A 15393-nucleotide genomic window follows, 5' to 3' on the forward strand; every position below is an offset into this window, starting at 1 on the left:
TATTAAACAACAGTACACATTAATACATTCAGGAATTCCTATATATTGCATAATTGTTCATTTACTTCATGCATAAGAATGTATTTCACGCTCAAATTAGCAGGTAATATCAACACTGTATGTTTTTCTAAGTTTCGTGGTGTCCTACTAGTATCTGTGGTGCTGGAACTAGGTCCAACTTAGTTCTCTGCACTTATCTAATCTTCAAGTCCTTTTTATGTTTTTTTGTATAAATGTTAAGTCTATTCAAAAAACGTTGAAGACATCTTGTCTATACTAATATAATAAAGAGGGAGCCCAAACCTTTGAGGCGGGTAATCTCTGGAACCACAGCACCAATGACAACACCCAATACAGAATTGGAAAGGACAGTTGCAGCAGATGGACATAGGCTATACAGCTGCCCACCATATACATTAGAAACATAAAAGAACCTTACCGGCAAAGTAGTCCCTTGTGGGCATGGGTGTGAGCGGGGTGCGGCATGACAACAAAAAAAAGCGTTCCTTAAATGTGTGCATTGTGCTGGGGGCGTGTGCTTGGGGCGCGAACAAGGCCAATGGGCGCCGGAATTGCAATTGAGCGGCACCAAGGGGTGTGGCCAAAGGGCGCGACAAACGGAAACAATCGCGCAGCACATCCCAAAAAAAACGTGCCTTAAGGGCGTGTGGAAAACAAACGTGTGCGTTGGACCGGGGGCGTGGCCAAGGCGGATGGGTGCGGCAATTGCGTGGGAGCAAGGGGCGTGGCCAATGGGCACAGCATTTGCCGGGGCTTAGGCGGGGCAGACGCGACTGATCGTGCCTGCGGGGACAATAACTGCACAGTATCCTGCGCGCTTTCATACACTCAACTCTCTGCATAAACGAATTGACACCAGGCGCACAACATCAACCAGGGCTGCAGCCGGGCTCAGGCGGCGGATGACGCAACTAAGGCGCCTGCTGGGACACTAACCTTTGAACTGACTGCACTTTCCCACACGCGCAGCGTCTCCAGCACACCCTGTCACCCACTCAACTCTCTGCATCAACGACTTTACACCACAAACACAAAATCAAACAAAACTGGATCCGGGCCTCAAGCGGGGGGTGACGCGATTCAGCCTGCCTGCGGGGACACGAAATTTACAACTGAATGCACTTTCACACACACTTACCTATGGAAGTGGAGTACATACACACTAGAGACATCTGCTAATACTTCTTACTCCGAGGTACACATGGTATCTGCACACACATGCCTAACTATTGTGACACTTCATGCTAAAAATGTTGTCTACCACAAGATTTTAAAATAAATTTCCCTTGCCTATTACACACATTGCACACATTCTATTTCATACAACGGACAACGTCGGGACGGGCTGCTAGTTATGTATAAGGTGATGGAATACTTAAATGACAAGAAGTTTTTGAAGAAAGAAAAAATAAGAATATAAGCCCAAAGTCAATAAAAGAGACTTCTGTGACAAAAAACTTTATTGTGATTCATGGTGTCAGAGGTATTATGTTTGTTGAAATACTAAATTTTGTAATCAAGCCCCGGTCTCCCTTAACTAAATCATTCCCCTTAGTTAGATATCCAATTTATTAATCTGGCCATCTGAACTTGAACTTTCAGGAACACACACATGGAAGTGGACTGCTAATAAAGTGTCTTAGATAACTAGATAATTGATGTTGTTTTTCTCAGGCAGCAGCACTGATGGGAGGAGGGCAGTCATTAACCTATGGATTTTTAGGTATGGCTTGACAGTGCAACTGGCACCTGTCCTTTTAGCATCCACAAATGATACTGTACAGTCCTTTACTTCCACACAAATCAATCAATCATAGCATTTGTAAAGCGCACTACTTACTCGTGAGGGTCTCAAGGCGCTGGGGGGAGGGGAATGCTGCTACTGCTCGAAGAGCTAGGTCTTGAGGAGTCTTGCAAAGGTCAGCAGGTCTTGGGTCTGCCGTAGGTGGATGGGGAGGGTGTTCCAGGTCTTGGCAGCGAGGTGGGAGAAAGATCTGCTGCCGGAGGTCCCTCTTCGGATATGGGGGACTGCGGCGAGATCGGCGGAGCAGTGCTGGCGGGCGGGGGTGTAGAAGCTGAGTCGTCTGTTGAGGTACGCTGGTCCGGTGTTGTGGAGTTCCTTGTGTGCGATGGTGAGGAGCTTGAAGGTTATCCTCTTGTTGACGGGGAGCCAGTGCAGGTCTTTTAGGTGGGATGTGATGTGACTGCGGCAAGGGATGTCGAGAAGCAGGTGTTCTGGATGTGTTGAAGCCGTTTCAGGAGTTTGGCCGGGGCTCCTGCGTAGAAGCGTTTCCCTAGTCCAACCTGCTGCTGACAAGGGCCTGGGTGACTGTTCTTCTCGTTTCGCTGGGGATCCACTTGTAGATCTTGTGGAGCATGCAGAGGGTGTTGAAGCAGGAGGAAGAGACGGCGTTGACTTGCTTCGTCATGGAGAGGGTGGGGTTGAGGATGACCCATAGGTTGAGTGCGTGGTCGGTGGGTGATGGAGCTGTTCCCAGTGCGGTCGGCCACCCGGAGTCGTCCCAGGCCTAAGGGGTGGATCCTAGATGGGGACCTCCATCTTGTCCAAGTTCAGCTTCAGTCGGCTGTTCCTCATCCATTCTGCGACAGCCTTCCTTCCTTTGTGGAAGTTGGTTTTGCCGGTGTGGGGGTCCTTGGTGAGGGAGAGGATCAGCTGGGTGTCATCGGCGTTAAAGATGATGTTGAGGTCGTGCAGTCGGGTGACGTGGGCGAGCGGTGCCATGTAGATGTTGAACAGCGTTGGGCTGAGGGATGAGCCCTGGGGTACTCCGCAGATGATCTCGGTGGCTTCGGAGCAGAAGGGGGGGAGGCGGACGCTCTGTGTTCTGCCGGAGAGGAAGCAAGTGGGCCTTCTCTTGTATCCCGGTGTCATGGAGGCGTGTTCATAGTGTGTGGTGGCAGACCATGTTGAAGGCGGCTGATAGGTCCAGGAGGATGAGGGCCGCGGGTTCTCTGTTGTCTAGCAGGGTCCTGATGTTGTCGGTGGCGGCGATGAGGGCCATTTCGTGCTGTGGTTGCTGTGAAACCGGGACTGGGACTGGTCCAGGATGCTAGTCTCCTCGAGGTAGCGGGTCAGTTGTTTGTTGAAGGTCTTCTCGATGACCTTCTCCGGGAACAGGAGCAGGGAGAGGGGTCGGAAGTTCTTGAGGTCCTTGGGGTCTCCCTTGGGTTTCTTGAGTAAGGCATTGATCGCTGGGTGCTTCCAGCTCTCCGGGAAGGTTGCTGTCTCAAAGGAGATGTTGACAGCTTTCCGGAGATGGGGTGCAATGGTGGTGCTGGCTCTGTTGAAGATGTGGTGTGGGCAAGGGTCTGACGGAGATCCAGAGTGGATGGTGTTCATCATCTTGATGGTATCGTTGTCATTGATGTTGGTCCAGGAGAGCAGGCTGCTGGTGTGGATGGTGGTCGTGGGGGCGGAGGTCTCCATGGTTGTCGGGCGGTTGTGGCGTTAAAGCTGTCATGCCTGTCAGCGATCTTGCGATTGAAGAATGTGGCAAGCGAGTCGCACAGGTCTTGCGAAGGTGGGATGTTGTTGGTGCTGGAGCTGGGGTTGGAAAGTTCCTTCACAATGTTGAAGCGCTCTTTGCTGTAGTGTATGTTGTTGTCTAGGTGGTCTTTGTAGGAGACCCTTTTGGCAGATCTGATGAGGTGATGGGGTCTGTGGGTGGCATTCTTGTGGGCTGCGTAGCTGTCCGGTGTTCGTTCACAGAGCCAGTTTTTCTCCAGCTTTCAGCAGATTTGCTTGGAGGCCAGGAGGTCTTCAGTGAACCAGCTGGCTTTCTTGCTGGTGTGACTGTTGGAGGGCTTCTTGAATGGGGCGAGGGTGGTGGCGCAGTTGTCAGTCCACTGTCTGAGGTTGCGGGCGGCGATGTCAGGGTCGGTGGGGTCGGCGGGTCGGCTCTGGGCGAGAGTGATGGTTAGCTGGTCATCTGTGACTTTGCTCCAGTAGCGACGAGGTATCTGTTTGGTGCAGTGGTGCGTACAAAAGCATATCTAGCACCTTGTGATTTACCTGTAATGCTTCACATTACCAATCAACATTCTTTTAAAATCAGACCTATTGACATTGCCAATGTTTGCTATTGTTGTAACCATCAAGGAACTCATTCATGAATTGTCGTAAGATTAGTCCGGTCTTTAGATGCATTTGCTTATCCTTTTTCGGTGCAATAGATGTCAGCGACATTTGAGCATATTGCCTTTTCCTCAGCTGAAAGTCTCAGCTTGTCAAGCATACCTGCCTTGATCTAGTGCTCTGCAATACTGCTTGGAGACCTTCAAAGTATAATGTTCATGTTAAGCACAGAATAGAGACTGCATGCTCCCGTTTTAAAGATAGTGACTAACAAAATAATGAACAGCAATGAAACAAACAAAATGCAGCCTTCAAATCAAACAGTGGAGCACATACATTGGGATGCAGAACCACAATGGAAATAATATTAGTGAACCTATATTTTAGGACTATCAGGACTATTTGGATTTTATTTTAGAATACACTGCACGGTGTTTTTTTATGAAAGAACAACAACACAGAAGAGAAATGTGTAACAAATGGACCTAGTAATAGGAGAGGTGTAAAAATCAACCTGCTATATTGGTTGTCAATCTCATTTGACTTCCATAGGAATCTTCCTAGGCCTTTCAGCAAGAGAAGTAACAGGAACAGGAACATTGGAAGTGCAGGTAACTTGAAGGATGGAGAAACGAAAGCGGGTAGAAGAGGAGTGTAGAAGGAGTAGGTTCAGGGTTAAAGGAGAGGAGAGTACATTGTCATTGGGGAAAGGAGATGGAAGAAACTGGAAGAACAGAAGAAGCAACAGGAACAGTCGTACAAGTCGGTGATGGAAGATGGAAAACAGGAATCAAGCAGGGGTAAGGCTATAGACTTATGTTGTGGGAAGAACCAAAGATAGATGCCCAAATTTACTAAGGTCTTGCGTTGCCTTGCGTAATGCAAGATAACACTAGGGAAAAGTAAGCCCTAAAGTGAGATTTACGATGGCACAAAGAGACACCTTGCATGTCTTTGCACTGCAAAGTATATCTGGAGTAACGCAAGGCAGCACAAGTTGCTTACTTGTGTTACTCTGCCCTGGGAAGGTGTTCCATGGGGGCGCATGGGTGTTCCCATGCATCCACCCATGTTTTTGGCACATTCCCAATTCCCAGGTTAACTAACAATAGTAAACTGGGGAATGCATGAAAATTCTACGCCTTCCTAAAGGAAACGTAACTAGGAGAAATATGTTTATTTCTCCTTATTTTTAACTCTTTCTACATGTGCAACATTCTGAAACACACATCGAAAGAGGAAAGGTGTGCCTTCCTGCACAAAAACAATACTGCCTGATTTGGCATTAGGCAGCCACTAGCGCACCAGTGCACAGGGAGCAGGAATGCATCATTTCTTGGTAATTATGGCGCATTCCTACCCTCTCCATGTGATGCAACAGAGCGCAGCGCGTCAAATGTTAATAAAGCAGCCCCAGAGTGTGGGCTGAAAGTAAATTGTTTTCAAACAAGCAGAAAACCTAGAGTATTAGTCAATGAAGATGGCAAAAGGGGATTGGGTAGGTGAGCAGTATATGGGTCAGATTGGGAAGGTGGTCTGTTTCCCCCCGTACTTTTGTCAATGTTTGATGCTGGCTTGCGCTGCTCCTCAAAACTCAGGAGGCTATAGTAGCACCTCTCCAACCTAGCACAGACTGCTGGCCGGCCTGTTCTCATTCTGCATAAATGTGAATGGGCCAGCCCGAGCAGGCGCAGCATGTGGTGTGCCTACTTCCATCCCTGCCCTAGTGATTCTTTTTGGTGTCTGGGCTACTTTTGGTCCCTATGTAGCAGTGAGCAATAAGAGCGGAGAAATTGTGGGAAGGTAGCCAGTGCGCGATTAAACCCTGTGGAGGTTACAAGGCAGTTCGGGGCCCCATAAGCGAATGTTCTCCTAAATACATTTTTCATTTCACCAACCAACAATTTTAATAAACCAATTTTATTGTACAACACTAAACACTAAATCATTTAAAAAAGCTTGATTGTAATTTTCTCTGAAGATCAAATCAATATTATTTTGATTCGTTGTCACGGGGCCTCTAAAAGGAGTGGGGCCAATAGGCCGGTGCTTACTTTACCTGTTTGGCAACTCGGAACAGAAGGCAGCAGAGTTAGGCAGAAGATACATGGGGTTCATTCAGTTTCCCCTGCCTATTGGGCTTCAAGGGCCTCCTCTGAGTGCATGGGAAAAGGATGTAGCAGTGACTTAAGGCAACGAACGAGATTCAATGAAGAAGTCATATGAGATGCGGACCATAAAACAGGCTCCTCATTTTGAGAAAGAGAAACATCAGGTAACATGTAAGACTCTTATAGCCACATGCATCAAAGTCCGGTTTTGCGATTCCTAATTTGCGATTTTTACAGAATCGCAAATAAGGAATCGCAAAACGGGATGCATGATTGAAAGTGCATAAAATTAGCGATTCGGTAAAAATCGCAATTTTTACCGAATCGCAAATATTATGCGTATTCCAATTTGCGATTTCGCTATTCCCATTGATTCCTATGGGCCAAAAGGCCCATAGGAATCAATGGTAATTACGAATTCGCAAATTAGAATTCACAAAATGTTGATGCATTCCATGGATGCAGGGGGGGGGGGGGTCCAAAGGACCCCCCCCTGCACCCCTGAAATGTATTTTGAAGTGCATGTTTCAAACACACATGTCCTAAGGACATGTGTGTCTGCAACATGACAGTGTTTTGAAATGCAAATTAGAGCATTTTAACACATTTTCGCAAATTTTTTTTTGCACCCCCTATTTGCGATTTTGCAATTTTAAAATTAATCATGCATTGCTTTTAAGGAATTGCAAATTTGAGATTCCTTAAAAGCAATCGCATTTTTGGAATTCGCTAAAAATAGCGATTTCACCAAAAATGCTTGATGCATCCCAGAAACCTATTTAGGAATCGCAAATGGCCGAATTTTGCGATTCGCACCGTTTGCACTTCCTAAATAGGTTGATGCATGTGGGCAATACTGTCTCTGACACCTATTTCATGTGGTACCATATTTCGGAGTAATGAAATCAGCAATGGCAGTTCAGAGGATCTCCTCTAAACACATTACAAATGATCTGATAGTTCTCATTTAAGTGCGAAGTAACAGCCCTGGGAGCACATAGCACACAATCTATTCCATTCGGACCATTGCCTAGATGCATAAAGGGTGTTTGCATTCGCAAACGGTGCGAATCGCAAAATTCGGCCGTTTGAGAATGCAAATCCCGTTTTTGGGATGCATCAAGCATTTCGGTATTTTCTCAATTTTAGAAATCGCAATTTTGTTGCGATTTCTTAAATTGCGATTGCATTTAAAAAAATCGCAATTTTGCGATTTCTTAAATGCAATGCATGATTACTTTAGAATTGCGAATTCGCAATTTGGAAGGGATAAATTAGCATGAAGTTGAACTTCATGCTAATTTATAGAACACTTTCAAACATGCACTAGTTGCATATTTGAAAGTTTTAATTTACACACACACATGTCCTTGGGTCATGTGTGTGTGTAAATTGCACTTACAGTTCAGTTTCAGGGGTGCAGGGAGGGGTTCTTTGAACCCCCCCCTGCACCCTTGAAATTGCATTCACATTTTGCAAATCGCAATTTGAAATTCGCAAAATGTGAATGCCTTCCCATTGATTCCTAAGGGCCTTTTGGACCATAGGAATCAATGGGAAGGGTTTTCCTTAATTGCGATTCGCAAATTGTGAATCGCAATTAAGGAAAATTACAGAATCGCAAAATAATTTGCGATTTTTTGATGCATAGCATTTTGCGATTTCTTAATTGCGATTCCTTAATTTTCGCAATTAAGAAATCGCAAAATGTTACAATGATGCATCTAGGGGCATATGTGTTACATCACTTCGCTTACTCGTAAAAACGTGTGCAACGTTGCAGGGGTTCCAATGTCTGGATCTGTGCCAAGTCATCTTTGACACAAAAAAACATATATTTCATATAAAAGTTGTTCAACTAATCAACAATTTGTTTCGACATTTTTGAAAATAATATTGCGCATCATACTGTCAAACATGGAGTAGATTAGATGCTATTTGAATCTGTTCGAAAACATAGATGACTAATTACAGAATGATTTGTTGAAAAAACACAAGTGTAGACTGTGCTGTGGCATCATAATAATTGCTGGCAATGTGAGCTTCCATCTTAAGCCCGGCTCGTAAATGCCTTGTTAGGAGATGATTAGCTTTTCCCTCACAACAGGATTCCATTAATTAAAGGCGCGTAGCTGCAATTTTATCAAGTGAAAAATATTAGAAGGAAATCCTTAATGGTACAGACAACTGAAAAGGATTACCAATACTTATTATACTTTATTAAGCATGTTACGAGTTTTAATTGCGTAGTTCTTCTAAATGCAAAACAGATACTCCTCAGGCTGCAGTGGATGAATGAGTCTGTCGCACTAGTAAATACAAAAAGCTTTACCCATGCTCATTTCTGACAGCTACGTTCTTATTACTGTCACATTTGAAATAATATTCGAGTAGAGTGTGAGTCACCCCTTTTTAGAATTGAGGGCACTCACTGAGGAAGCTTTAAGAGATTAATGTCCAAGATATGGCGTGGGGGGAATATTGTTTGTTTATTTTTAAACTGGCATAATAACCTGAAACATATATGTAAAAGAATGAACATTTTAGGATTAAAAATATCAAGATATAGATATACAAATACAAGGACTCGAAGAGAAGAGATAAATGTAATTGTATTGTTATCATGCGAAAATACCAATAAAATATATATTTTTTAAATGTCCAATATATGTTTGGCAAACCTGAGGGTAGTAAATTCTGAGGTCAGTAAGATCACCATGGTTTTTAATATTTTTGATCTCAATATAAGGAGTACTTCTTTGCAACATTTGCTTATTATTTTTTAGGGCATCTTTTAATTGCATCCCCCTGACCTTGCCAAAGTTTGTGGGCCAATGTGCGCAAGTGATTTCGGGAGCTTCGGCCTGGTGCAAACCCCAAATGCATCTGCTGTGAAACAACCTTTACCACACTGTTTTTATCACGCAATACCTTAACCTTGCATCCTTTACCATGAAATGCCTTTTCCACCCAAGTCTTTGCCACACACATGCCTTTACCATGCATGCATTTACAACGGAAATGTAAGTGCATATCAGGTAAGTGAGTAGGGGTAAAGGTTGGTAAGGATATTTTTAGGGTTTAGGGTGGGCAGGGATATTGGGTGCTAAGGGTGCCTTTAGGGGTAGATAAGGGTATTGGGTGGTACGAACATTTTTAGCGTTTATGGGCGGGTAATTGTATGGGGTGGTAGTGGTATTTGTAGGGTTTAGGCGTGAGTAAAGGTTTTGGGTGGTAATGGTGTTTTTAGGATTTAAGGGTGGGTAGAGAATATTCGGTGGTAAGGGTGTTTTTAGGGTTCAGGAGTGGGTAAGAGTATTGGGTGGTAAGGATGTTTTTAGTGTTTAGGGATGGGTAGGGATATTGGGTGGTACCTGTGTTTTAGGGTAGGGGTCGATAAGGGAATAAATATATTTGTATATCTATATACACTGGCTTTTTTTCTTCAGTAGTCCAGTTCGGGTTTTGTGGCGGATCTGCTGTGCGCGCGAAGGGAGCAGCAGAGGCAGCAGCAGCGGACCGTGGGATATCGGAACTGCAGCCCGCGAACGGAGAGAAACAGAAAGAAACCTGAGGACTCCTCAAAGGCTCGAACTGCTGCGGGGGTTTACCGGAGCCGCACGGAACGGCGGGTGGGGCTGCGGGAGCCGAGAAGAACAGCTGACTTGAGAGCAGCAGAGCAGCAGAGCAGAGAGTCGCAGCTGCAGAAGCGAAGCAGAAGGCGAAGCGCGCAGAAACAAGCAGAACGCAGCTACCAGTCGCCGTATCCATATCCTTACCTGGCTAAAGCTCCACGTCCCTGGTCCCGGTGTGGGACGGCAAGGCGAACAGGATGGGACTGTAAAGAAAAGTTCTGCTTCCTTCTGAGATACTGCTTCACCGGATGACCTCCCGGCTCCCTGTACCCGCCCCCCCCGCTCCCCGTTCCTGCATTGCTTCTGCCTCGGCCTTGGCCCCGAGGAGGCCGTGCGGAGTGTTTCAGGGAGGAGCTGCGAGGTTCGATCCCCATCCCCATCAAGGCTGCGTGCAGCAGCGGCTGCATATAGAGGACCGGATTGGATCGGTGAGAGCCTGTCTGTGAGCCCGCATAGGTTCCGCGTTGGAGCCGCAGCCCGAGCCTGCTTTCCCAGGATTGGCACGACTGACAGCTGCCTGGTCAGGTGGGTGCCGTGTTTGAGACCCCGGGACTGCCGGACTGCAGGTAGTTCTGGGGTATTGAGGGGGCTACTGGCTGCAGGCGCTGGCAGTAGGGAGTGGCTGCCAGCAGTAGGAGAACTGAGGCTAAAAGGTAAGAGGTTGGAGGCAGGTGTCAAGGATCCAGCCAAGCCCATACTTCTCAAACCGCCAGGACAGCCTCCACCACTGCCCATTGTATGTGGATACCACTTGCCAGGAGGGAGGCATAGCGCTTCACAGCGGAACCAAAGGGGGTAATTAACCGCTGTCCAAGGAGCGCCATATCGCTCGCACCAACAGTAATAAACCATTTAAAGCGACGGTACTAGGAAACCGTCCAAACAGCCCTTAAAGGATGAGATCAGGTAGGGTAAGGAGGACACCAAAGCAAAATAAATGGACACCAAAGGCAAAGAAATCCCTACCAATTGACCAGTGCAAAGCAAACCAGGAAAAAACATCACCAGACAAAACGAATATAAAAAAAGGGCTAACAAGAGTGTTACCCACTCAACTTATCTCTCCAATTGCATCAAAGCTCAGGAAAAACCAGGGCGAGAGAGTGAAACCAGAGGCAAACAAAGCTTTCTTCTTTCTGAAAAATCCAGGAGCCACTCTCCTTACGACCCAACAATCTCTTCCGGGCCTACCTACGCCTTTAACTCCGAGAAGGTTTCCGTCAACAAAGGCCTATCATCAATATTCACGAAACTAACTCCCCAGTTACCTTGGGCGAATTCAACTAGCCCTGCTTGCCAAAAGAGGTACCAGGATGAATTTATAGCAATGGCCCACAAGCAGGATGAACTGGGAGAGGGTTTTGACCAGGAAATCTCCCTGCCGCAAAAACGCAGTACAGGAGATATATTCGTCCTGGATCTGAGTAAAACACAGGCAACTGGAATTACAACAGAGGTCACCATGGAGAACAAGATGACGAAGGAAGTATTGACGTGCACAGAAAAATCAGCATCCAATGCAGAACTTAAAGCACCAACAGCAGCACTAACCTTTTTTTCCGCAAGATCTTCCGATGGATCCCCACTGAAACCAGGAAGACCGTCACCCAGGCACTTGTCACCAGCCGACTGGACTACGGGAACGCCCTCTACGCCGGAACCACAGCCAAACTCCAGAGAAGACTCCAACGCATCCAGAACGCCTCCGCACGACTCATCCTGGACATCCCCCGACACAGCCACATCACCGGACACCTGAGAGAACTGCACTGGCTCCCCGTCAGCAATAGAATCACGTTAAGACTCCTCACCCACGCACACAAGGCTCTCCACGATCTGGGCCCCAAGTACCTCAACGACCGCATGACCTTCTACACGCCCACGCGCCAGCTACGATCAACCAGCTACGCACTCGCCACCGTACCACGCATCCGTAGAGCCACCGCCGGAGGAAGATCCTTCTCCTACCTGGCAGCCAAGACTTGGAACTCCCTCCCCATTCACCTTCGGCGAACCCAAGACCATCTCTCCTTCAGGAAGCAACTCAAGACCTGGCTGTTCGAGCAGTAACATACTCCTCTCCCCCAGCACCTTGAGACCCTCCCGGGTGAGTAGCGCGCTATATAAATGCCGTGAATGATTGATTGATTGATTATTTCGTTATTCACAAAACTGCATTTCAATAGTAAGTTTATATGTGCAGAGACTCTGTAGTCGAGCGGAGAACACCACACATAAAAAGATAGGCCTTTCCTATCTTTTTATGTGAGAAGTTCTCCGCCATGACGGCGGAATCGCCACAGTCATAAAATTACTATTAAAATGCAGTTTTGTGAATGCTGATAAAGCGTAAACCTACACACCTTTTTCAATCAGGCCCAAAGTGTGACAAACCATTGCTAAATTAGAACGTCCTTTTAAGTTAGTTTACGCATGGTTAAAATATTACAAATACAGCAGCGTCCGCTGCCGCTGCAGGTAACAGCGGTAGGGCCGGCTGGGAGGGATTTCGAAAGATGACCACGAGGTAAAATAATTATTTATTTAATTTTCCCTTGTGGTCATCTCTAGAAATCCCCCTCCAGCCAGCCCCATCGCTCTTTCCTGCAGCAGCCGCAGCTTCAGTGTTTTATTGTGGTGGTTCACAAATACTATACTACTTGCAAAAACAATAACAATAGTAGCCATAATCACAGCATTCTATTTACAGAGCATTATGTGTTACCTGCTCTTATAACATCAACATTTGGTCTAGCATGAGACACAGGAATCAGAGAAACAGAGGGGCTTTGTAAAGGGCCTAAAGGAAGAGTGACATATTTGGAAAACCAGCAGATGGCTATCATTCAAGATCAAAAACGTCTTTGATATCTACTGTGGGTGTATAAACATTGAAAAACTACAACTGTCACGCAAAATTTACTATAATGCTCTTCAATGTCGAAGAGATTAGAAATGCTAAAATACTTTTTGTGCGAGGGTTATAAAAGTGATTGTGCTTGCTCTGTAGTGCCTATGCGAAATAAACCGAAGTGTCTTAAATTTTCAGGTGGTTCTCTAAAGACAACCTTTGGGGTCCTTACTAATGCACTGAGGATGTGTTGTATCCAATATCGCCATCTAAGCGGACGCGTCACCAGCTGGTTGGATCGCGCAAAGGAAAATTATGGAGGATGGTATAGCGAAGCCAATGTGGAAAACACCAAATCTCTCGTCCGGCTTTTCCCATTTTTTATCTTTCAAATCTTATATCGAACTTGTACTATGCAGGTTAGTAAAATACGTTGTACAGTGTATATTATATTGCTATAAAAACAGCTTTTCTGTGGAATGTTTAACACAGTTGTATTATTCTATTTACCAAAATGGAAGTGAGGTTCGCCCTATGATAGTGTTATTGCCAACAAACCCACATATTGTATTTCAGAGCCCTGTGTACAGACATTAGTTATTTATTTATTTATTTATTATTTATTTATGTAGTTTGTAGAGCGCACAGCTACCCCCGAGGGGGTGTCCCGGCGCTAGAACCTGAACCTCCGGGTGAGATGAAAAGAGCAGGGAGGGAGTCAGCAGGATAAAAATCAGAGTCCAGAAAAGAGCCAAGTTTTGAGTCTGGCCCGGAAGATGGATTCAGAAGGGCAGAATCTAAGATCGATTGGCAGAGCGTTCCACAATTTTGCCGCTATAACACTGAACCCTCTGCCGCCCATTCTAGTGAGTCTAAAACGGGGAGAGATCAGAAGGCGGAGGTCGTTGGATCTCAGGGATCTGATGGAATGGGATATTGAGACTCGTTTTTTCAAGTAATTGGGTCCGAGGTCATTTATAGCTCGGTAGGCGAGGGTAAGGATCTTGAACTGGATACGGCTGGCCACCGGTAGCCAGTGAAGTTCCTTACGATAGGCGGAGACTGACTGACGGTAGGGGATATTACCAATCAATCTGGCCGCCGCGTTCTGGACAATCTGAAGCCGGTCTATCAGATATTGAGGGGCACCAGCATAAAGGCTGTTGGCATAGTCCAGGTGAGACGTAATGAGGGCATGGGTAACTGTACGACGGGAGTCCAGAGGGAGATAGGGAAGTATCTTTTTGATCATGCGCAACTTCAGGAAGCAGGCAGAAGTCACTTTATTAACCTGAGTTTTGCATGAGAGGGAGTCGTCAAACTGAAATCCCAGGTTACGAGCAGAGTGAACGGGAGAGGGAGCAGGATCAAGTGCCGTGGGCCACCACCAAGTGAAAGGGATGGCATTTTTCTGGTTAAAAAACAGCACCTCTGTCTTGTCTGCATTGAGTCTAAGATGGTTATCAGTCATCCAGACACTGATGTTGTTGAGGCACTGGCGGAAGTTGGTGAACGCGGAGTCCGAGTGGTCTCTGAAGGAAAACATCAGCTGGGTATCGTCAGCATAAGAGACCACCCTGACTCCGTAGGACTCCACAACGTCGGCCAGTGGGGCAAGATAGATGTTAAAAAATAGAGGGCTGAGGGCAGAGCCCTGTGGCACACCACATGACAAGGCTTTTTCCAGGACCTTTGCGGGTTTGGGGAGAAGGGAAATGGGGCGGTAGTTGGCGAAGATAGTGGGATCAGCATCAGCCTTTTTCAGGATGGGAATCACCAAAGCCTCCTTCCAAGTGGTAGGGAAAAAGCCATGGTGGAGGGAGGCTTCCAGATGGAAAGGAAAGAGCTGGCTAACGAAGGAGCCAGCTCTCCCATAAGTTTAGCAGGGACCGGGTCCGAGGGGGCGCCAGATTTGCAGTGGGTGAGTAACCTAATAGCATCGTCCAGGGTAAGTTTATTGAAGGAAAGGAAGGACGGAGAAGCTGGGGGGCTTGTGGAGGGAGGCAGGGAGGCTAGCCCTTTAGGGAAGGAGATACAGAGTTTGTTTATTTTTTCAAGGAAGTAGTCAGAGAGTCCCTCGTATAGGGCCTGACTCGCAGAGTTCTGAGTGGCCCTAGCAGGAGGATTAATGAAGTCTTTGACAATGGTGAAAAGGGTTTTTGATGAGTTTTTGGCATTAGCAATTTGAAGAGAGAAATGGTCTTTCATAGTAATTTTTTTTTGTTTGAGGAATTTTTTCAAAGCAGATTTGTAAGTAAGTTTAGCTTCAGGGTCATAGTTTTGTCTCCACTTACGTTCGAGTGCCTTGCATCTGCTTTTTTCCTCACGGAGGGAGGTGGAGAACCAAGGGGCTGAGGGACGAGATCTAGTGGAGGCAATGATTTTCTGGGGAGCAATGGCATCAATAGCTTTGATTAGGGCGGTATTCAGCCTAGAGACATTTCCGTCAATATCAGTGGAGAGGTATTCCGCCTGGAAGTGGAATACTGGGTCCAAGGTGGCACATGTGACCTTATGCCACTTTCTTCCCAACTCTTTCCTGGGGGCCGAGGGGGCAGGTTTCCGGCCTAGAGCGAGAGAAAAAGGGATAAGATAGTGGTCAGACCAAGTAAGGGGGAGGGGGGGAGGACTGTGATAGTCGAGAAGTTGGCGAAGATAAGGTCCAAGGTGTGACCAGCC

At 46.4% G+C, this 15393-nt stretch overlaps 1 protein-coding gene across 1 annotated transcript in view; it reads left to right on the plus strand.

The window, feature by feature from the left end:
* Nucleotides 1–15393, plus strand: part of SLC15A5 (solute carrier family 15 member 5) — a 394335-nt gene that overhangs the window by 174758 nt on the left and 204184 nt on the right. The window contains exon 4 of the mRNA XM_086938942.1: nt 12913–13133. Coding sequence (XP_086795068.1) covers nt 12913–13133 — 221 coding nt within the window. The remainder of the gene's footprint in view (nt 1–12912; nt 13134–15393) is intronic.

This window comes from Lissotriton vulgaris, chromosome 1_1, assembly GCF_964263255.1.
Source record: "Lissotriton vulgaris chromosome 1_1, aLisVul1.2, whole genome shotgun sequence".
NCBI classification, from domain to species: Eukaryota; Metazoa; Chordata; class Amphibia; order Caudata; family Salamandridae; genus Lissotriton; species Lissotriton vulgaris.